Source organism: Mesocricetus auratus, unplaced genomic scaffold, assembly GCF_017639785.1.
Source record: "Mesocricetus auratus isolate SY011 unplaced genomic scaffold, BCM_Maur_2.0 Super-Scaffold_15014, whole genome shotgun sequence".
Taxonomy (NCBI): domain Eukaryota; kingdom Metazoa; phylum Chordata; class Mammalia; order Rodentia; family Cricetidae; genus Mesocricetus; species Mesocricetus auratus.
The window spans coordinates 80,211,465-80,233,604 of record NW_024429186.1 but is presented as its reverse complement, the minus strand read 5'-3'; the positions used below and the strand labels follow the sequence as shown (position 1 = coordinate 80,233,604).

Here is a 22,140-nt window from a genome sequence, read left to right as displayed (position 1 = left end):
CATGAAATTCATTAAGAATTACAGTACATCCATCACTGTATGAAGTATTTCTTAAAATACTGTGTTTTGTCAGCACCCATTGCCTTGATGGATGTTTAATTCTCTGCTGCCTTTAGGAATAGTGACAGGATTGCTTGCCAGTTCAGAAGAGATCGCTGGGACCGGAAGAGCAGGGTCCAGTCACCACAGCCATTGCTCTGATTGTGCCATGGTGGGGTGGGTGGGTGGGGAGTGGTCTTCAAGTTGTCTCCTGCGACCTCTCTGTGTATCTTTGGTAACTTTCTGAGGATTCTAAAAATATTTCTACTCAGACTCAGAATCAGATGTTTCTCTAAGTAGCCCTGATGCATTTCATTGGAACTGGCAGCATTGCTCTGAACCGAAGATAAAGTCCTTAGACTCTTAAAAGCTAAAGAGCCACAGTTGGTTTACCATGCTGTGAAAACGCCAGGAGGAGTTTCTCTGTATGTGGTTATTCTCAGTGAGTGTAGTTTTCACAATCATATAAAATATTGTACTGTTCCATGGTCATGCCTGTGGAACAGGGTGTTCCTTTCAGATTTGTCCCTGTATGCACTGTGTGGCAGAGTACGTTTCAAGAAGGAACATTTGTGACTTTCTCCTTTTAGATGACTGACTGCTGTGCATGTTTTATTGTATGAAATATCACACAGGGAGGGGCTGGAGAGATGGCTCAGAGGTTAAGAGCACTGACTGCTCTTCCAGAGGTCTTGAGTTCAGTTCCCAGCAACCACATGGTGGCTGACAGCCATCTACAATTCAATCTGGTATATATGTAATAAATAAATAAATCTTTAAAAAATATCACGCAGGGAAAATATTTACAATAAACATGCTAATAGCAAGTTATTTCAGAATAAAAAGGATTGATTGGTTTTGTGTGTGTGTGTGTGTGTGTGTGTGTGTGTGTGTGTGTGTGTGTAATGGATTCTGTTGATTCACATAATTAACTCACACAGGAGGTTTAAGTGTCTTTATTCCTTGGTATACTTACGTTTTTGCTTTCAGTTACTTTTAAGAGAATTTTTTTTGTGTGTGGTATATACATCAATGTTAGCTAAAAGAGTTTAAGTTTGACCTTAATCTGGCAAAAGGAAATGTTTATAAATATGAACTTGTTTTCTAACTAGAAAAGACTCTGTCGCAGGTTAGCCCCCCCCAAGCTTGTCTTAGTAGCAGATGCTAAGATTTGTGGCATAACATGGAGGTAAGGGCAGCATCATCTTTGTGGGTGTTTTTTGCAGAGTGTTAAAATTTTATTCTTTTAAAAAATTATTTGTGGGACTGGAGAGAGAGCTCAGCAGTTCAGAGCCCTGGCTGCTCTTCCAAAGGACCTGGGTTCAAATCCCAGCACCCACATGGCAGTTCACACCTCTCTGTAACTCCAGTTTGAGGGGATCTGGCATCCTCACACAGACATGCATGCAGATAAAACACTGTTGCACTTTAAGGAAAAATAAATAAATAATTTTTAAAAATTAAAGAATATATTTTACCTTTTTCTGTATGGGGGTGTTTGCCTGCATATATATGAACATGCACCATTTGCATGTCTGGTTCAGAGAAGCCAGACGTGGTCAGGTTTCCTGGAATTAGTTATAGATGGTTGTGTGGGAGCTGAACCCTCAAACCCAGCACCTCTGGAGGAGCCCCCAGTGCCATTAACCCTTGAGCCATCTCTCAAAAAGTCTTTATTGGCAGTTCTTGTGATAAAGTTTCTAGTAGCTTCTTGATCAGGTTTATTTCTAGAGTCTTTATTGCCAGTCATCGTGATAAAGGTTTCTAGTAGTTTCCTACTCAACTGTCTGCTAAGCCTCTTGTCAAAAATCCAGAGAGTTGAAGCAAACCAGTTTTGCATTTTTGACTTCAGAGAATTTTTAAGAAGCCTGCCAGGATTTTTATTTCTCTACCCTCATAAACATTTTATGTGTTTTAAATGTTCTTTCTGCTTCAGAGAAAGCATTCAGGAAATATGATTTTCTGACTTAATTTTTATACTATAGTTGCTTCTGGTCCCTGACTCGTTGATTCCACTGCATACATTGTGGGAGCCTGGAGGAAGAATGAAGTCTAAGCTAGTTTGTATTCTGAATAAGTAATACACATTATGATTTTACCTGCCATAACTGTATACTTTGTATAGGCATTCTAGAACTGATAGACTGTAGTTTGAAAAACACAGAATTTGAGCAGACAAGTTGGCTGAGTGGGTAAAGGTACTTCTGCACAAACTTGAGTTTATCTCCAGAACCCATACAAACAAAGGAGGAAGGAAAGTGCCCCCTCCACAAAGTTGTCCTCTGACCCTGTGCATGCCATGAGGCACACACACAGTAATAATAAATGCATTCTCAAAAACCCACTGAGTCCATAGCAGCTTGTTTTCTCATATTTTCTTTATTCTCGGAGTCCTCTTAGATTGTGAGGGGTCATTTATTGCTGCTGCTTTAGTGAAAATATTAAGGACTTGGAAGTCATCTACATATATGCAAGTAATTGTTTTAGAAGTGTATAAAGGAAGTAGTTCTATTACCAAAGAACCAAAATGTATGTGTAAGGTAAAACTTACATATACTTATTGTGGTTACCCTGCAGTTGGGAGGAGAAAATCCAAGAGAATTCAGAGGAAAGTGTCTGACTGAAATGTCTGTCCTCCTGGGTCCTCTGTCCCTGCCTCCCCCACAGCAGTCTTGAAAACTATGCCATCTTTAGGTGTCCTTCCAGAGGTACACCAGGTACCTTGAATGAGGGGAGGGAAAGAAGGTGTTTGACCCTTACTTAGCATGAAGAGAGAAGGCTGGGCTGTTCATTCAGTGTCAGTACTTAGGATTCCTGTGTGTCTGCCCCCCAAATCACATCACTTAGATAGCCTGTGAAGGTATGTGGAATTAGCTGGGAGATTGCTGCTGTTTTTCTGTGAGGTTCGGGGAGGAGGATGGAGCTGTGAATCGGTTTTGTTTGGAGGGTGGAGTATGGGCACGGACTGTCCTGACAGGACCATGTGTTGCTCGAAGCCGGATGGTCAGGTGAAGAGGAGCACTTCCCCTTAGGATCACTTTCACATCCTTGCCCATAGTCTGTCCTTCACTTTCTCTCTCCCAGTCTCTTTTTCCTCCATTAGAGCCAGTAAACGGATTGACAGTTAGTAAACTGGCTTGTATATCCGACCTCGAGTACATTGTAATCTGAAGTGAGGCTTAGGAGTGACATTCAACTGAAACCCCTAGGGAGTAGCTTCCAGGTCACTGTAGATGGAATAAGGCTGGAGGAAGGCAGGCGAGGCTCGTGATAGTGCTTTGGTTGTTGAGCTATGTATAATGTAAGGTGGCATTGCGTTTGTATAAGCTTTAAGCTTCTTGGCCCTGTGCATTGGTTGCCTTCTGCCGTGTAATGTATTAAAGTGTACTTGGGGGCTGGAGACATGGCTCAGAGGTTAAGAGCACTAGCTTTGGTTCCCAGTACCCACATGGCAGCTCACAACTGTCTGTAGCTCCAGTTCCAGGGGCTCTGATATCTTCTGGTCTTTGCGGATACCACACACACATGATTCACATGGAGGCAAGACCCCCAAATAAATAAAGAGATCAAAAATGTACGTGGTTTTTATAGCTCTGAGAGTAGTTTATGCCATCTAGTGTGATTCAGAGCCCAAGGTGCTTCATGTGGAATTCTGACACCGTGTTCACCTGCTGATCTCAAATGCTGTTTTCACTTGGCCCTGCTTCCTACATGCAAAGATATTCTAGGACTAACTGTATAATGGAATATGCAAAGCATATTTGTGAACTGTGCTGGGGATCATTTCCAGGATATTCTCTGTGCTGGGCAAAAATTTACCAACGGAGCTACATACGTCTCCACTGCTCTTAATTGTTAAACTAGAAATAATAATAATAAAGGCTGCATTAAAATTGACCAGCGGAGCATAGCACAGACTCCTTTGCCCCTCACAGTAACAACATGGCCTGGATGAGGAAATGAGAGGCGTGATGGCTGCCCAGCTGACCCACAGCAGAGTTGCAGTTTGAGTTTAGGTCACTGGCCTCCAGAGCCTGCTTTTGCTGTAGCACTGGGCCTCTACTCTCTGTTTTCAGGGTTACCATGGAGTACGTGAACCAGAGCCTTTCAGGTGAGGCTACATTTAGGGAGATTTATAGCTGTATAATCTCCTTGGTTCTAAAGTCAGAACCATTCTGACACGTTAGGAAAAACACTAGGCCTGCCTCAGCTCTGATGCTGTGAATTGTAAGCCTCGCTGCTTGAAGCTTGAGAAGCCATGGATGATCTTAAAGGTTTCCTGTGTAGAGTTGTGAGTGGTTCATGGTTAAACCAGCAAGGAGATTTCAGAGTTAATTTGTGTATTTAGTAAAGAAAATGGGAATATATTAAGGATTTTTAATATAAATGAGTCTCAAAGATTTATTTCTGTTTTTTTGGCATCTATATTAGGTATTTTTAAAGTAATACTTATCTGAATTTATGACTTACTTAATTCAGACATGCTTAGTTCTGTTAGTGTCTAGGGCTGTGAGTGTTCCCCTGGGTCTGGAGATATAGTTCTGCACAGCACTTGCCTAGGGCATAAGAAACACAGGCAGAGGGTGAGCCCCTGGGCCTTGCAGAGTATGGTCCAGGTCTACACACAGCATACACAGACAAAAAAAAAAAAAAAAAAAAAGAAGGCACAAATCCTTAACTTAATTAAGCTGAGCATTGCTTTGTAGACTTTTTCTTCTGTGTAGGTAGTGTCACTAGTTTACTCCAGTGTCTGGAATCTTGTACATTATAGTGATTATCAATTTTTGTTTGAATGAATAAGAAGGCTTTTTTTTTATTGATGTGCTGCTGTCTTTCAGAGAAGAAGTTAGAGATGTAGAAGAATCTAAACTTGGAATCCCAGGAGGATGGCTCACAGTTTGAGCCAGCCTGGACTATGCTGAGAGTTGCAGGCAGTCTGGAGGATAGTCATCAGTTAATTGTGATTACTTCTTTGAAATTTTATTTAAAAAAAACAGATATTACATTTTATTCATCACCCACTCATTCTTTATTTTGTGTGTGTACAGACATGCCACAGCACACATGTGGAGAGGACAGCATGTGGGAGTAGTTGTTCTTTCTGCTGCGTGCCCCAGGATGGAGCTCAGGTCCTCAGGCTTAGCAGCAGCAATGTTCATCTCTGGGCCATCTTGCCAGACTTTTGAAATTGCTTAACTGAAGAAGACATAATTCAAACATAAGACTAAATAGATTTCTGTAATTAGAACCAAATAACCTAGTAAAGAAGTATTTGTGAAAGCTCTCCTGTCCTCCAGTTATAAGTTATAAGCTCCTTTTTATCCTGTGATAGCCATTTTACTGTTTAAAAAATGTGCGAATGTCATCAATCAACAAGTTATTCAGTTCTGAAACTAACAAGTATAAATCTATCTAGATACTGGAAGGGTACAGATTGCACTAGAGAAGAAGGGCTGGATAGTGCCTGGACCATGTCTGCTCTCAGCTTTCTGGAGAGTTCATCAAAGCTCTTGGGGGATGTTGGGGGAAGAGTTTTGCATGGACCTTGGGAAACAGGACGTTTCTGGTTGCTGGGCATGGGGCCGTACTGCTGTGAGGTGTGGGTGCTATAGGCTGTTGCTGGGTATCAGGCAGTATTGTGGTGATGATTGGAGGGATCAGGCTACTCTGCTTTATTTCCAGTCATTGTCATACTTTGAGTTCTTAGGAGGAAAGACAGCTGAGTCGAGGAAGAGAATGAGAAGGTGGAACAGAAAATGAATTAACAGCCATTCTGACTCTGGTTAAAGCTCTCAGTAGCCTGGATATTGAGAAAGGTTAATAAAAACAGAAATGAACAGTAGTTGTGCTACTCCTGGAAGCAGGGTTGTAGTGATGGCAGCAGACTGGTGAAGAACATAGAAGAACTGTGAATAAATGAAAACAGCCCCGCCCCCAAGGAAGACACAGTATCACAAGTGAATTCCTCCTGCGGAGGTCAGGGAGAAGCTCTCTCTCCGTTCCCACTCTTCCCATTCTCAGCAGTAGAGCTGCTGAACCATCCCAGCCGCCTCTGTGCTCCGGGGGAGCGGTCCTCTCTGGTGGACTGTGTGCTCATGAGTGGAGGTGTAGAAACGTGAATGCTGTGCTCCTCCAACAAGTCCTGCTTTGTATCAGCACCTTGATGTGCTTAGTACACAGGAGCAGTCAGCGACTGCTGAAGGAATGCATAAACCCTTTCATTCTATTCACAGTCTATAATAATGCGGAGTGGATTGTTGGTGCTGTGGGTTTTGTCATTAACTTTGTCTAGTGTAACATCTTGTAACGCTTTCTATCCTTTTGTCTTTTCTCAGCTCAGTGTCCAGTTGTTTTGTATTATAAGACATTCTTCTCTGTGTTCCCTGATAACAGGAGACAAATGCCATCTTAGTATACATCACAGTATACAGCAAATTGATGGAAGGGATTTGTGAATTGAATATCTTTATTCATTATGACTTAAATTGCTGAAATCCTGTTTGCCCTTAACAGAGGAACACTTTTATTGGAAAAACAGGGTGATTCTGTATGACTAGTATCTCCTGTTAAAGGATGGAAACTTTGGGAATGCTTCTTTAAACTTGTTGCTAGCTTTAGTGGGTGCAAGTTGGGATTTTCTCAAGTCCATTTTCAGAAGTTTCTGTGTAGCATTTGGATAAAACCAAAATACCATAATTTTCAATGAGATATTACGTGCATTGAAATTTTAATTAAGAAATATTTCTTTGTTGTAGTTCTTGAGATTGAATTTTAAAATATCAATAATAATGACTTTAACTGTGTTCTTTGCTTTACAGAAGCTTTTCAGTTTCAGGAGGTCCCATTTATTAATTGTTGCTCTCAGAGTCTGTGCTCCTGGTGTTTTATTTAGGATGTGGTCTCCTGGGCCTGTGCATTCAAGGGTACTTCCCACTTTCTCTTCTATGAAGTTCAGTGTGGGTGGATTTATATTGCGGTCTTGAGTTTGGACTTGGGTTTTGTGTATGGCAATAGTTATGGTTCTATCTGCAGTCTTCTACATATTGATAGTTAGTTATACCAGCACCAGCACCATTTGTTGAATATGTTTTCTTTTTTTCGTTTTTGTATTTTTAGTTAGGTTGTCAAAAATTATGTGCTCATAGGAGCGTGGGTTGATACCATGTCTGCCAATTGGGGAACCTGCACAGGACTGAACTAAACTGCCTTAATATAGGTGACAATGGTGTGACTGGGATAATACATGAGGCCACTGCAGTGGGTTCAAGATCTAACTCTAATGCACAAACTGACTTAGTGGAGCCCACCCTGTATGGAAAAGTACCTTGCCTAGCCTAGATACTGGGGTGTGGGGGGTGGAGACGTGCCTTGGTCCTGCCTCAACAAGATGATGGGACAGAGTTCTTAGGGGAGGCCTTGCCATCACCAAGGAGCAGATGGGAGGCTGTGGCAGGGGAGATGGTGGGGGCGGTGGGAGGAGAGGAGGGAGGGGAACTGGAATTGGAATGTAAAAAAATAAATTAATTAAAAAGAGAAAAAAAGAATGACTGTAACTAGTCAGTCATCCTACTCAGACTTTTCTGTGTGCTATTGCAATTATAAATATTCAGTTATTTTATAAATGTATTTCTCATGCAAGTTTTTTATTCAATAATTTGTATAACTATATGTCATTGCAACTGTGTATTACCATTTTTTTTCTCAATATTTGTTGATCTCTGTAAGTCTGTTGTGCATTGCTTCTTGGAAATAAATGTCCAAGGATACATTACGTTTCCAAAAGTAAATATTTTAATACTTCCTGAAATGATACCGTAAATATATAAAACCATTAGAGTTTAAAAGAAGAAATTAAAAACTACTTAAAAGTTGTGTTTCTGGTTCATATGAAGACTTCTTTTTGTATTTATTTATAATATATTATATTTACTTTTTCTTCCTTTGTTTTATTTCAGGCCAGTTTATCCATATGGGGATGGGGAAGCCTTGGCATTGTCCTTTTTCTAGTAACCTTTGGACCCTTTGTAATATTTTATTTGGCATTTTATATCCTCTGCTTTGTGGGAGGGTAAGTATGCACGATGATAATTTTATAATTTATATTTTACTTTGTTAAAAATGAAATAAAATGGCTGAGAACTCAGGTTATGATTTATTTGTGGATGATGTTTTCTTAAATTTTGTTTACCAAAGTTTAAAAAAATAAGTAAAATTAAGATACCCATTTATATGTGGTCATCATTAACAATGAGATTTTGATGATGAAAGATGAAAATGTCTTTCATAATATGAAAAGTTTTAATGTTATTCCTGGTTTAAGACTAGAATTTTATTATTTATTATGATACTATGATCCGCTGAGACAACACATCTAGTTTTACATTACAGGACATACTGTTTCATTGATTTGATGTCAAATAACAGTGGTGTCTTCTGATGAATGTTTTTCCTTTGACTCAGACAGTTCAGATATATACTTGCTTTTAGAGCTTTCTCTTTATGCTCACTTGGTTTGTAGTATGTATGATTTCATTTAAATTGATAAACCTTTACAAGGAGAGTTCCAGCCAAACTTTATTATAGCTTTGTATAGAGAACGGTTGGTATTAGACATAGAAGTATGAGGAGACTCTAGATGGTGGCATGTCTTTGAAACATGACCCAGTGCAGTCGGCTAGATGAGTGTTTTGTTGTTCTCTGTGTTGGAAAGTCCATTATGTAATTAGTGTGTGATGTACACTTCCTAGTTTTTTTTGAAACTATTAGTTTTTGAGCTTACAGTTTCAGCTGATTTACCTGATTGTACATGTAAACAATGACACAAGACACAAGAGCCTGAAGGCACGTGCTGCCCATCATGTCTTTTAGGCTGTAGGTCTGAAAGTCATGTTTGCTCATTTTCTAGGGAACACACTAGTGATTCCTGAGCAGCTCTGTCACAGACTCTACAAGACTGTAGTTTTTGTCACATTCAGTATTTTCTTAGTAATTGTATCGTGTGTGCTGACATGATTAAATAAATAAATCTATGTCAGCACAGGAGTCAGGTACACAGAGTTCAGAATACCTCAATTGATAATGAAAACATTGGCACAGAGTGTCTGAAACCAAATATGCAGGTCCAAAGCCAGAAGATATCTCCAACTATGCTGACTTGCATGGTTGTACTTTCCCACAGGGTCAAGGCTGCTTTTACTGACTGGAAAGATTATTTTTCTTAAAAGAGATGTTTCTTTAAATTTTATAATCTAAAAGGTAGAGATTCTAACTTCATAACTAGAATAAGCCCTTTGTCAAGACTTAAGGAGAAGTATTACAAAATATTTCCCACCGCTTTGGAAAGAGGAAATTTTAGCTTTAGAGACAAAGATGAGAGTTCTAAGATGGTAGACAAGTTATCTGTCCATCTCTCCCCTTTTTTCCCACCTAGATTCGGTTTCTCTGTGTAGCCCTGGGTGTTCTGGAACTCTCTCTGGTTGGCCTCATACTTGGAGATCTGCCTGCCTCTGAGGGCTGAGATTAAAGGTGTGCACCGTGCCCACTAGGCTTGAAGGTTTCCTAACAATAAATTAAATACAGATTTGAGGGACAACAGAAGGGTGACCTACTCACTACGGAGTTACCAGGAGTTTCATTGGCCCCTTTCTGAATTTGTTCATTTATCAAGGAATAAGTTCCAAAAATGGTTTGTATACTTAGAATTCTATACAAATTTTAGATAAAGATATATTATTGGAAGGTGTGGTGAGGTCTGTAGAACCTCTTTAGATGATGATTAGAGTCATAGGATGGAGTGAAATTCCAGGCTAATGCTGTGCCATGAAGCAGTTGATTCTGTACTGGCCGCTGAACCTGCTGGGGCCTAAGTGTCCTGTTTTCTCTGTGACCTGGATGGAGAGTGTTAACTCATCAGACATTGTCAGGATGCTCAGGTTTGGTCAACAAGTCCATCTTCTTCTGACTTAGATCTTCCCTTTTTGTGGCCTTGATTATGAGGACTGATTGTCCCTTCAACAAAACTTTGTGTCATTCAATGGATTGTAAATTTAAGCAACAAAATAGATCTTCTAAAGTCAAGTGATGACCTAAGTTCAAAGTTGTTTGCTAGTTTGGCTGTGCTGAATTTTTTATTAATTAAGTTCTTATTAAGGTTTTAAAGACATGTTATTTGATATTTACTTAAAGTGTATGTATGAAAGAAATATATTTACCTGTGGACAACCCATCTTCCTTTTTGATAAAAGAACCTAACAAGTTTTAATGTGTTCTGCAGTTTGTCCACCTAAAATGATGATAACATACACATTTTTTCTTACAGCTAAAGCTAATTATTTACAGATATTAAGAAAAATGCTCTTGGGGAAAAAGCACAGTGTATATCTGTGTGTGCGTGTGTGTGTTTATATATATATGTGTGTGTGTGTGTGTGTGTATTTAAATCATGGGATATTGTCAGTACTACATTATTATTTCAGGACATTTTGTTGTATATATTGGGTAGATTATTTATCTATTTTGGTTTTTCAAGACAGGGCTTCTCTGAACAGCCCTGGCTGTCCTGGAACTCACTTTGTAGATCAGGCTGGCCTTGAACTTAGAGATCTGCCTGCCTCTCATGTGCTGAGATTAAAGACATGAACCAGTGCCCAGTCTGGTTGGATTGTTTAATCACATTTTGACTGTGAATCTAGCCTTTAATGGTTCAGCCTTCTCTCCAGCCAGTTGTAGCTTCTAGTTTTATTTAAACATCATAACTAAAAGTATTAACCAGTTGTTTGTAATTGCAAATGTTCTTTGAGCTTGTTTTCTTACTGTTGCATCATAGACTAAGATTAGTATTTTATCAGTCATAATCTTAAAAATACTTTATTGTATTTGTAAATGGGCTTAATAATTATATTAAACTGAAACAGGACCAGATTGAATCTTCATAATAATATCTTGCTATTCCACCGGTAATATGTACTGTGAATTCTGAAGATACAAACATACACATATACCCTGACATACTCATACACCTATACACATACACACTCATACATGTGGGTACTCATACGTATACTCACACACACACACACCCTCACCTGTGAATTCTGAAGATACAAACACACACACACCCTCACATACTCATACACCTATACACATACACGCTCATACATGTGGGTACTCATACGTATACTGACACACATACACACTCACACATATACACTCCCCCTATATACATACGCACTCACACATACACACTCACATACACAGGCTAATTAATAATAATGTGATTTCTTTTTTTTTTTTTTTTTTGGTTTTTCGAGACAGGGTTTCTCTGTGGCTTTGGAGACTGTCCTGGAACTCGCTTGGTAGTCCAGGCTGGTCTCGAACTCACAGAGATCCGCCTGTCTCTGCCTCCCGAATGCTGGGATTAAAGGTGTGCACCACCAACGCCCGGCTAATAATGTGATTTCTTATAACTCTTTAAGACATCATCCATGTTATTTTACTCTCTTTCCTCCTTCTGTGTTGACCTTCTTTGTTTTGTTTTGGTTTTGGTTTTTCAAGACAGCATCTCTCTACATAGTCCTGGCTGGCTTCAAACTGTCTCTGGCCTTGTAGTGCTGGGATTAAAGGCATGCACTGCCACTGCCTGACTGAAGGATTTTTTCAAAAAATAAAAGTTATTTGAGTAAAACTTAGAAAAGTACCATATTATTTATTAAATATTTCTAGCTGTTTGAAATTTCTAAGCCTAACAAAATTTGTCAATCTTAATTTTCCAAATTTCCAGACTTAGTTTTTGAGAAATGGTATGTCATAACGGGAGCAGTTTATTCAGGAATAACTATGATAAAGAGTATAAATACTTTGTGTTTTTATAAATATGATAAAGTGTACAGATTCTTTTAATCTGTAATTATTTTCCTCCCTAGGGGTTTAGTGGTTACTCTCCTGTATGGGAAAACAAACTCAGAAAAATACCTAGAGCAGTGTGAGCACTCATTTCTTCCTCCAACGTCATCTGGGGTTCCTAAGGTAGGTCATGAAAGGACTGTGAAACCCACGGTACAACTCTTGGCAGCGGTCAGCGTTACTGTCGGGACGGCCCAGCAAGGCTGTCATTCAGGTGTTCATGGGAACAGCTGGAGCTTCCAGAGCACTTCCTGAGATCTCAAACATCTGGAACGTTCCTAGTGTTCCAGGTGAACAAGTGGGAATGCAGCTGGGGGGGAAGGTAGGAGTGGGCTAGTTCAATCTCTTTTCCTGCCTTAATACCAAGCTGTCCTTATAATTTGTAATGCCAGTGCATATTTTGTTTGAGAGAAATAAGCTAAATAAGAATCAGAAAACTTTTGTTTAATTACTTTGAAAAGCATAGTTTGCAATTAAGCTGTACAGTGTCTGTAGTTTTAAGAACTGAGGTCTTATTTTTATCATTCTGATAATGCTGTTTTCTATTAAAGTATCAGACTTTATAAATAAAGGTATTGCATCCTGTGGGTGCATAGGCCTCATGGTTGCTGTACTACCTGTAAACTTTGTGTGATGGGGGCCTCATTTTATTTGGAGGGGAGAATGGCTTGAAGTTGATGCCAGTAATTTAACCTTAAAGTCACTCAAATACTGAAATGTAGACAAAGAAGTAAGTAATGTGCAGTATTAGTTTACATTATAGAAATGAAAGAATTCCACTCCATTTTGAGTATTTTATTTTCATCAACTGGTGTTTCATGAACATATATTACTACTTTTTTCTTCATATGTTTAGTAGTATTGCTAGTGCATATTAACTATACAACTTGGAGGATTCCCTGTGAAGTTTCTCTAGACCATGCTTTGATCACATCCCCTCTCCTGTCCTCTTCTCTCTCTTCCCCAGACTCACTCTCCTCCCCCTCTGCACCCGTGGCCATCCTTTGCTTCTGCACAGAAACCACAAGACCTTGCTTCCTTGTCTCTCTGTGTTCGCCTTGTTTGGATTAATACATTGCTGTCAACATCTGTCTTTTATTAATTTATTTTTTTGCAAATGGCCTGCTTTTCTTCTTTATGTGCAGTAGCAGTAACACTTCCTCCTCACCTACACTAAGTTATTCATGTGTAGCTTGACTTTATTTTGTATGTTGTGAGTAGTGCTACAGTATATGGGCTATGCAGGCATCTCTGAATTCTGACATAATTTCTTTTAGATAAATACTATGGAGTGGTACAGCTTGATGGAATACTTACAACTTTCCTAATTACCTAAACTTCTCTTTTTTTTCTGTTTCTTCAGAACTTCCCTTAATACATATTCTTTTATTTTCTTTATAAGATTCTCTAAGGAATTGGGTCTTTTCTTTCTCAGCCGTCTATATTTTTCATTCATTTGGAAGGTACATAACATTTTAAGAATTAAAATTTTATGTATATTGATAAAGTCAAGACTAGTTCTATTTTTATCATCTTTTTTTCATAAATGAAAAATAGCTATGTCTTACTATTTTAAAAATATGATTTGTAAATATAGTGTATGAAAAAATCTTACTGGTTCATATTGTATCCAGGACACCCAAACCAGTTCATTATTATTAAGTATCTATCAGTTGAGTGCCATAAAATGTGTAAAGCAAGCTTAAATGGTATGACCTAGTGCACACCTAGGTGTGTGGTCTGTCTCTTGCTCTAGGCAGCTAAGTACTCAATGTGTTTCTGTATTGCATACTCTGACCACTCTAGAGCAATAGTAAGTATATGCATTATCTAAACTGTGAAATGAAACAGGGAAAATGTGGTCTTACCTTTTGTGGTGGCATACTTTGCCTTAAATTCCAGCATTTGGGAGGCAGAAGCAGGTGGATTTCTGTGTTGAGGTCAGTTTGGTCTACATGGTGAGTTACAGGCTAATACAATTATATAATGCAATCCTGTCTCAAAAAAAAGAAAAGAAAGAAAGAAATGTGGCGTAATAAAAACATTTTAGTGTTTGGGTTCTTGCTTTCGAGGTTTCTAAAGGAGCTTGTTGAAGTCTGTGAAAACTTGTGTTAAATCTTAGGCTATGGGTCTTTTTTAAATCTGTCACGCCATCTATAGTTTCCTTGTTTTTTGCTTCTTCACTAAGTGATAGCACTTTCTCAGCTTCATTATAATCTTAATCCACCAGTGTCTGCCTGGACCATTATTGAGGTGTTGTCATAGGTCTATGTACTGATGTTTAGGTTTATGTAAGAGTCTCCTACTTCTTTCTTCCTGCTCCCAGGCTACTGACTTTTCTGGTGACTACTCAAAAGTGGTGAACTGCATGTTCCTTGTTGCTTAAGTTGTCTCTAATTAGAATCATCTTTAAAGAAAATTCATTTGATATTGGTCCCTAGAAAGGAGAGGGAACACAGAGAGTATCAGTAAAGATAGGAAGTTGACAAATTAGAAACATTAACTTCATAGTTTGAAGGTTTGGTTGAACAATAGCAATTATTTTACCTGTCTGTTTTTAAGTCACCTCTAGTCAAATTTGTAAAAAACAGTAATAGATTTTTTTCCTATGGATATCTAATTTTATTACCCTCAAAAAACAAGTTTGGTTTATACTTATTTTAACAAATTATTTATTGGCTGGAAAATAGGGAAAGTATAATGAGAAACCAAACTGTGGAGATATTGGAAATCAAGGAAATACTCAGTAACGTATTTTGGTTTTCCTTCAGTGCTTAGAAGAAATGAAACGAGAAGCCAGGACCATTAAGATCGATAGAAGACTGACAGGTGCCAATATAATTGATGAGCCTCTTCAGCAAGTGAGTTTCAGTATGTGGTGTTTGAATTCCATCTATTGAATTTGAGATATATTTCTTTTGTAAATACTAAAGTGCAGCTCGTAGCTATTTAATGTCCTGAAATTTTATGGTAATGTTATCTTTGAATTTTATACTTAATAATTCTATTTACTAGGTACTTAGAATGAGACAGTTTACTTAACATGATAGCCATTATAGGTTAAATCTGTATTAGAAAAGAGTTTTGCTGACATCTGATATTCTAATAATTTCATAATTTAAATTATAAACATATCAATCTTATTGATAAAGCTCAGTGATTTGGTAAATTAGACGTCTGAGTTAGTTTTATTCCTTTAAAGTTGCATATATCTGGTTTGATTAAAAGTGTTAATCAGGTGAAGAAATCCCCCTCCCAAATATTTTCTAATCATGTTTTTGATTATATGATCATTATAAATAATTTATACTTTGAGCTTTTAATATTTTATAAATGATCTTGTTAGTTGCCTTATATGTAGTTGCCTTATATGACTTGTATATGTCTGGTACATCAGCAGTATTAATAGAATTAAGTTAGTTTTTGTTATTAAATTGCAAGGGATCTGATGAAGGCATCTTCAGAAACATTTGTTTTCATTAAGATGTATAGAAGAGTACAAGTTGGCAAGTAATTGTCTTGGTATTTTGTTGTTTTGTTGTTTTTATGTTTTGCTGCAATTAGTTTTAAATCCTAAAAGTTGTTTTATTTTCCCCTAATGTTTTGCTGTAGGTTATCCAGTTTTCATTGAGGGATTATGTCCAGTACTGGTATTACACACTAAGCGATGAGGACTCATTTCTTCTTGAAATTAGGCAAACTCTTCAAAATGCACTCATTCAGTTTGCTACTAGGTAAGATCGCTACTTCTAGTTATACAGACATTTCAGATATGTCATATATTACAATAGGGAAAATAACTTCCAAATGGAAAGGGGATTTTTAACTAAAAGGTAAGTTGAATAGTATACTATTACTATGGGATATTATCATCACATACTATTTATGTGAACAAATGTTTTCATTTCTCTTGGACATATGTACTTGTGTTACAGTCTCATTAGCAGTGTGTCAAACTTCACATTTTTTCTGTCTTTGTCAGTATTTGTTATTGTCCACCAATTTTGGCTATAGATACCTAGGAGTGAGATTGCATTCCGTTTTGGTTTTGTCTTGCATTTCTCTGAAAGTTAACATTGAGCATCCTCATATACATACTAGCCATCTGTAGATCACCATAAGGAAGTGTGTAGGCATTCCGTTCTCTGTGTTAAAAAAGGGTTACTTGTGTTTTATTGCTGGCTCTACTTTGCCTTTGGCTTTATAAATATTGAAGCTGGACATGGATTACAGGTACACACCTGTAATCCTAGCACTCTGGAGACAGAGGAGGGGGTTCTTTGTGAGTTTAAGGTCAGTCTGGTCTGCATAGCAGGTAGACATAGAGAGCTTGTCTCCATTTGGATAGTCGTGCTCATTCTTCTGTACTTCTCATGATTTTTGTAGTCAATTGGTATAGTTGCCAGGCTGTGACAGAGGTGAGGGGCAGTCAATATAATACTTTCTATTTTTCTCATTAAAAAAGTTTACTTATCTAGGAGTCCACACCTTTGTCACCATTGGGTATTTAAATATTTAAAACTTGCTTGTTTTGTGTATTGATGTTTGCCTGCATTTATGGATGTGCACCATGTGCTTGGTGCCTGGGGAGGCTGGAAGAGGCTATCAAATTCCCTTAAAACTGGGTTATAGACAATTGTGAGCTGCTGTGTAGGTTCTGGGAACTGAACCCTGGTCATCTACATGACCAGTTAGTGCTCTCAACTGCTGAGCCTTCTCTCCAACTTGCCATTAAGACATTTAAGAAACATTAAGTGTATAGTAAATGTATCAAAGTGAAGGTCTTACAAAATAGTGTGTGCTGTATAATTTCAACTATCTTTTTAAATCTATATAACGGTGACTTTAAAATAAATACAGGAAATACTAACAGTGATCTTTGGATTTTCAATTTATGACTAAATATAGCTAATTCAAGAAATTGAAAGAAGGAAATTACATTTTATAAACTGGATATTTTTCTTTATAGCCATAGATAGGCAGTTAGACATATGATCAGTAATAGAATTATCTAAGATGGCGTTATGTTCTCCTATCCTCTTTTAAAATTGAAAGCAAAGTTGTGGCTGTCTGGATCTGGGCAGGTTCTGCACCTAGCCCGTGGCTCCGGTCCATGTGTGCTGCTGCTCTGACAGGTCTGCAGGGCACTGCCTTGCTACCCACGTTCCCCTTGCTCTACTGTTCTCGGCTCCCTGTCTGACGATTCCCAGCCTTGGGGAAAGAGGGTGTGATACAGATGTCCCATTTAGATGACATTTTTATTTGGGGTGTGTGTGTGTGTACATGTCAGCCATCACATGTAACAGTGTACACATGGAGCCAGGGAACTGTCATTTCTCTCCACCGTGTGGGTAACAGAGTTTGAACTCAGGTCTAGTCTTGGCAGAAGGCTCTTTTGTCCACTAGTCCATTGTTGTTGGGCTCTATTGCCATGAAGAGATACTAGGGCTTACAGTTTCAGAGACTCGCATTCCATTATGGTCATTGTGAGGAGTAAGACAGCAAGCAGGCAGACATGGTGCCGGAACTGAGAGGCCTACATCTTGATCTAAAGGCAACAGGAAGTGTGCTGAGACACTGAGTGATGTCTAAAGGAAGCAGGAAGTGTGCTGAGACACTGAGTGATGTCTAAAGGCAACAGGAAGTGTGCTGAGACACTGAGTGATGTCTAAAGGCAGCAGGAAGTGTGCTGAGACACTGAGTGATGTCTAAAGGCAGCAGGAAGTGTGCTGAGACACTGAGTGATGTCTAAAGGCAGCAGGAAGTGTGCTGAGACACTGAGTGATGTCTAAAGGCAGCAGGAAGTGTGCTGAGACAGTGTTGTCTAAAGGCAGCAGGAAGTGTGCTGAGACACTGAGTGATGTCTAAAGGCAGCAGGAAGTGTACTGAGACACTTGAGTGATGTCTAAAGGCAGCAGGAAGTGTGCTGAGACAGTGATGTCTAAAGGCAGCAGGAAGTGTGCTGAGACACTGAGTGATGTCTAAAGGCAGCAGGAAGTGTACTGAGACAGTGATGTCTAAAGGCAGTAGGAAGTGTGCTGAGACACTGAGTGATGTCTAAAGGCAGCAGGACGTGTGCTGAGACACTGAGTGATGTCTAAAGGCAGCAGGAAGTGTGCTGAGACACTGAGTGATGTCTAAAGGCAGTAGGAAGTGTGCTGAGACACTGAGTGATGTCTAAAGGCAGCAGGAAGTGTGCTGAGACACTGAGTGATGTCTAAAGGCAGTAGGAAGTGTGCTGAGACACTGAGTGATGTCTAAAGGCAGCAGGAAGTGTGCTGAGACAGTGAGTGATGTCTAAAGGCAGCAGGAAGTGTGCTGAGACAGTGATGTCTAAAGGCAGCAGGAAGTGTGCTGAGACAGTGATGTCTAAAGGCAACAGGAAGTGTGCTGAGACACTTGAGTGGTGTCTAAAGGCAGCAGGAAGTGTGCAGAGACACTGAGTGATGTCTAAAGGCAGCAGGAAGTGTGCTGAGACAGTGATGTCTAAAGGCAGCAGGAAGTGTGCTGAGACAGTGGTGTCTAAAGGCAACAGGAAGTGTGCTGAGACACTGAGTGATGTCTAAAGGCAGCAGGAAGTGTGCTGAGACACTGAGTGATGTCTAAAGGCAGCAGGAAGTGTGCTGAGACACTGAGTGATGTCTAAAGGCAGCAGGAAGTGTGCTGAGACACTGAGTGATGTCTAAAGGCAGCAGGAAGTGTGCTGAGACACTGAGTGATGTCTAAAGGCAGCAGGAAGTGTGCTGAGACACTGAGTGATGTCTAAAGGCAGCAGGAAGTGTGCTGAGACAGTGATATCTAAAGGCAGTAGGAAGTGTGCTGAGACAGTGATGTCTAAAGGCAACAGGAAGTGTGCTGAGAGACTGAGTGATGTCTAAAGGCAGCAGGAAGTGTGCTGAGACACTTGAGTGGTGTCTAAAGGCAACAGGAAGTGTGCTGAGACAGTGATGTCTAAAGGCAGCAGGAAGTGTGCTGAGACACTGAGTGATGTCTAAAGGCAACAGGAAGTGTGCTGAGACACTGAGTGATGTCTAAAGGCAGCAGGAAGTGTGCTGAGACAGTGATGTCTAAAGGCAGTAGGAAGTGTGCTGAGACAGTGATGTCTAAAGGCAACAGGAAGTGTGCTGAGAGACTGAGTGATGTCTAAAGGCAGCAGGAAGTGTGCTGAGACACTTGAGTGATGTCTAAAGGCAACAGGAAGTGTGCTGAGACACTGAGTGATGTCTAAAGGCAGTAGGAAGTGTGCTGAGACACTGAGTGATGTCTAAAGGCAGCAGGAAGTGTGCTGAGACAGTGATGTCTAAAGGCAGCAGGAAGTGTGCTGAGACACTGAGTGATGTCTAAAGGCAGCAGGAAGTGTGCTGAGACAGTGATGTCTAAAGGCAGCAGGAAGTGTGCTGAGACAGTGATGTCTAAAGGCAGTAGGAAGTGTGCTGAGACACTGAGTCATGTCTAAAGGCAGTAGGAAGTGTGCTGAGACACTGAGTGATGTCTAAAGGCAGCAGGAAGTGTGCTGAGACAGTGATGTCTAAAGGCAGCAGGAAGTGTGCTGAGACAGTGATGTCTAAAGGCAGTAGGAAGTGTGCTGAGACACTGAGTGATGTCTAAAGGCAGCAGGAAGTGTGCTGAGACACTGAGTGATGTCTAAAGGCAGCAGGAAGTGTGCTGAGACACTGAGTGATGTCTAAAGGCAGCAGGAAGTGTGCTGAGACAGTGATGTCTAAAGGCAGCAGGAAGTGTGCTGAGACAGTGATGTCTAAAGGCAGTAGGAAGTGTGCTGAGACACTGAGTGATGTCTAAAGGCAGCAGGAAGTGTGCTGAGACAGTGATGTCTAAAGGCAGCAGAAAGTGTGCTGAGACACTGAGTGATGTCTAAAGGCAGCAGGAAGTGTGCTGAGACACTGAGTGATGTCTAAAGGCAGCAGGAAGTGTGCTGAGACACTGAGTGATGTCTAAAGGCAATAGGAAGTGTGCTGAGACACTGAGTGATGTCTAAAGGCAACAGGAAGTGTGCTGAGACACTGAGTGATGTCTAAAGGCAGCAGGAAGTGTGCTGAGACACTGAGTGATGTCTAAAGGCAGTAGGAAGTGTGCTGAGACACTGAGTGATGTCTAAAGGCAACAGGAAGTGTGCTGAGACACTGAGTGATGTCTAAAGGCAGCGGTAAGTGTGCTGAGACACTGAGTGATGTCTAAAGGCAACAGGAAGTGTGCTGAGACAGTGATGTCTAAAGGCAGCAGGAAGTGTGCAGAGACACTGAGTGATGTCTAAAGGCAGCAGGAAGTGTGCAGAGACACTGAGTGATGTCTAAAGGCAGCAGGAAGTGTGCTGAGACACTGAGTGATGTCTAAAGGCAGCAGGAAGTGTGCTGAGACACTGAGTGATGTCTAAATGCAGCAGGAAGTGTGCTGAGACACTGAGTGATGTCTAAAGGCAGCAGGAAGTGTGCTGAGACAGTGATGTCTAAAGGCAGCAGGAAGTGTGCTGAGACAGTGATGTCTAAAGGCAGTAGGAAGTGTGCTGAGACACTGAGTGATGTCTAAAGGCAGTAGGAAGTGTGCTGAGACAGTGATGTCTAAAGGCAGCAGGAAGTGTGCTGAGACACTGAGTGATGTCTAAAGGCAGCAGGAAGTGTGCTGAGACACTGAGTGATGTCTAAAGGCAGCAGGAAGTGTGCTGAGACACTGAGTGATGTCTAAAGGCAACAGGAAGTGTGCTGAGACACTGAGTGATGTCTAAAGGCAGCAGGAAGTGTGCTGAGACACTGAGTGATGTCTAAAGGCAGCAGGAAGTGTGCTGAGACACTGAGTGATGTCTAAAGGCAGCAGGAAGTGTGCTGAGACAGTGATGTCTAAAGGCAGCAGGAAGTGTGCTGAGACAGTGATGTCTAAAGGCAACAGGAAGTGTGCTGAGACACTGAGTGATGTCTAAAGGCAGCAGGAAGTGTGCTGAGACAGTGATGTCTAAAGGCAGCAGGAAGTGTGCTGAGACACTGAGTGATGTCTAAAGGCAACAGGAAGTGTGCTGAGACAGTGATGTCTAAAGGCAGCAGGAAGTGTGCTGAGACAGTGATGTCTAAAGGCAGCAGGAAGTGTGCTGAGACAGTGATGTCTAAAGGCAGCAGGAAGTGTGCTGAGACAGTGGTGTCTAAAGGCAGCAGGAAGTGTGCTGAGACACTGAGTGATGTCTAAAGGCAGCAGGAAGTGTGCTGAGACACTGAGTGATGTCTAAAGGCAGCAGGAAGTGTGCTGAGACACTGAGTGATGTCTAAAGGCAGCAGGAAGTGTGCTGAGACACTGAGTGATGTCTAAAGGCAGCAGGAAGTGTGCTGAGACACTGAGTGATGTCTAAAGGCAGCAGGAAGTGTGCTGAGACACTGAGTGATGTCTAAAGGCAGCAGGAAGTGTGCTGAGACAGTGGTGTCTAAAGGCAGCAGGAAGTGTGCTGAGACACTGAATGATGTCTTGAACATTTGTGAGACCTCAAAGCCTGCCTTAACAGTGACATACTTCCTCTATCAAGGCCACACCACCTAATAGTGCCACTCCCTTTGGGGGCCATTTTCTTTCAAACCATCACAGCCGTCGTGTTGGTGCAGGCTAGTTTTCGATCACTGTGTAGCTGAGAATACTGCTCTTGCGTTGTTCTCTTGCCTGATCCTACTCCTCCTGCCTCCACATCCCAAGTATTAGTACAGAAAGAGCACCACCAGACTTGACGCTCCTTTTTAAACAAATTCGTTTGTTCCCACTATTGTTTGGAAAGTGATTTTGAAGCTAATATTCAATGTTTTGCTTGGTACCTAAATCCTTAAAATCATGTTTTTATTGAATTTCCTTTTGTGAATTCTGTGTTAATTGTTATAAAAAGTTTTCATATGTATTTGTTGAGACTAAATGTCTCACTTCACAGGTAAGTTTTAGTAAAACCCTTGTTTATTGAAATGGCTAATATCCTGATCTGAGTTTTTCATACTTTGTACCATTTCCCTTGAAGGATCTACTTATGCCATGGTTTCATTGCTTGCTTTCACTGGAGCCTGGTTAAGGCTCGCTGCTCTTGCTCCTCATGTGGCACTGCTGCTGAGAACTGTCCTCATTGTATGTGGATCTCCAAGGAGCTGGCTCCTTATGTGATGTTACAGTACATTCAGTAGCCATCTGGTCAGCAAGGCTATTGTTTGCTACAAAGTTATAAGT

At 40.3% G+C, this 22,140-nt stretch overlaps 1 protein-coding gene across 2 annotated transcripts in view; it reads left to right on the top strand.

Moving 5' to 3' along the window:
- Snx13 (sorting nexin 13) overlaps positions 1–22,140 on the top strand; it is a 114,797-nt gene that overhangs the window by 34,328 nt on the left and 58,329 nt on the right. For both annotated transcript variants that reach the window (XM_040743241.1, XM_040743239.1), the window contains exons 2-5: positions 7,995–8,107; positions 11,961–12,063; positions 14,712–14,801; positions 15,553–15,674. In XM_040743241.1, coding sequence (XP_040599175.1) covers positions 7,995–8,107; positions 11,961–12,063; positions 14,712–14,801; positions 15,553–15,674 — 428 coding nt within the window. The remainder of the gene's footprint in view (positions 1–7,994; positions 8,108–11,960; positions 12,064–14,711; positions 14,802–15,552; positions 15,675–22,140) is intronic.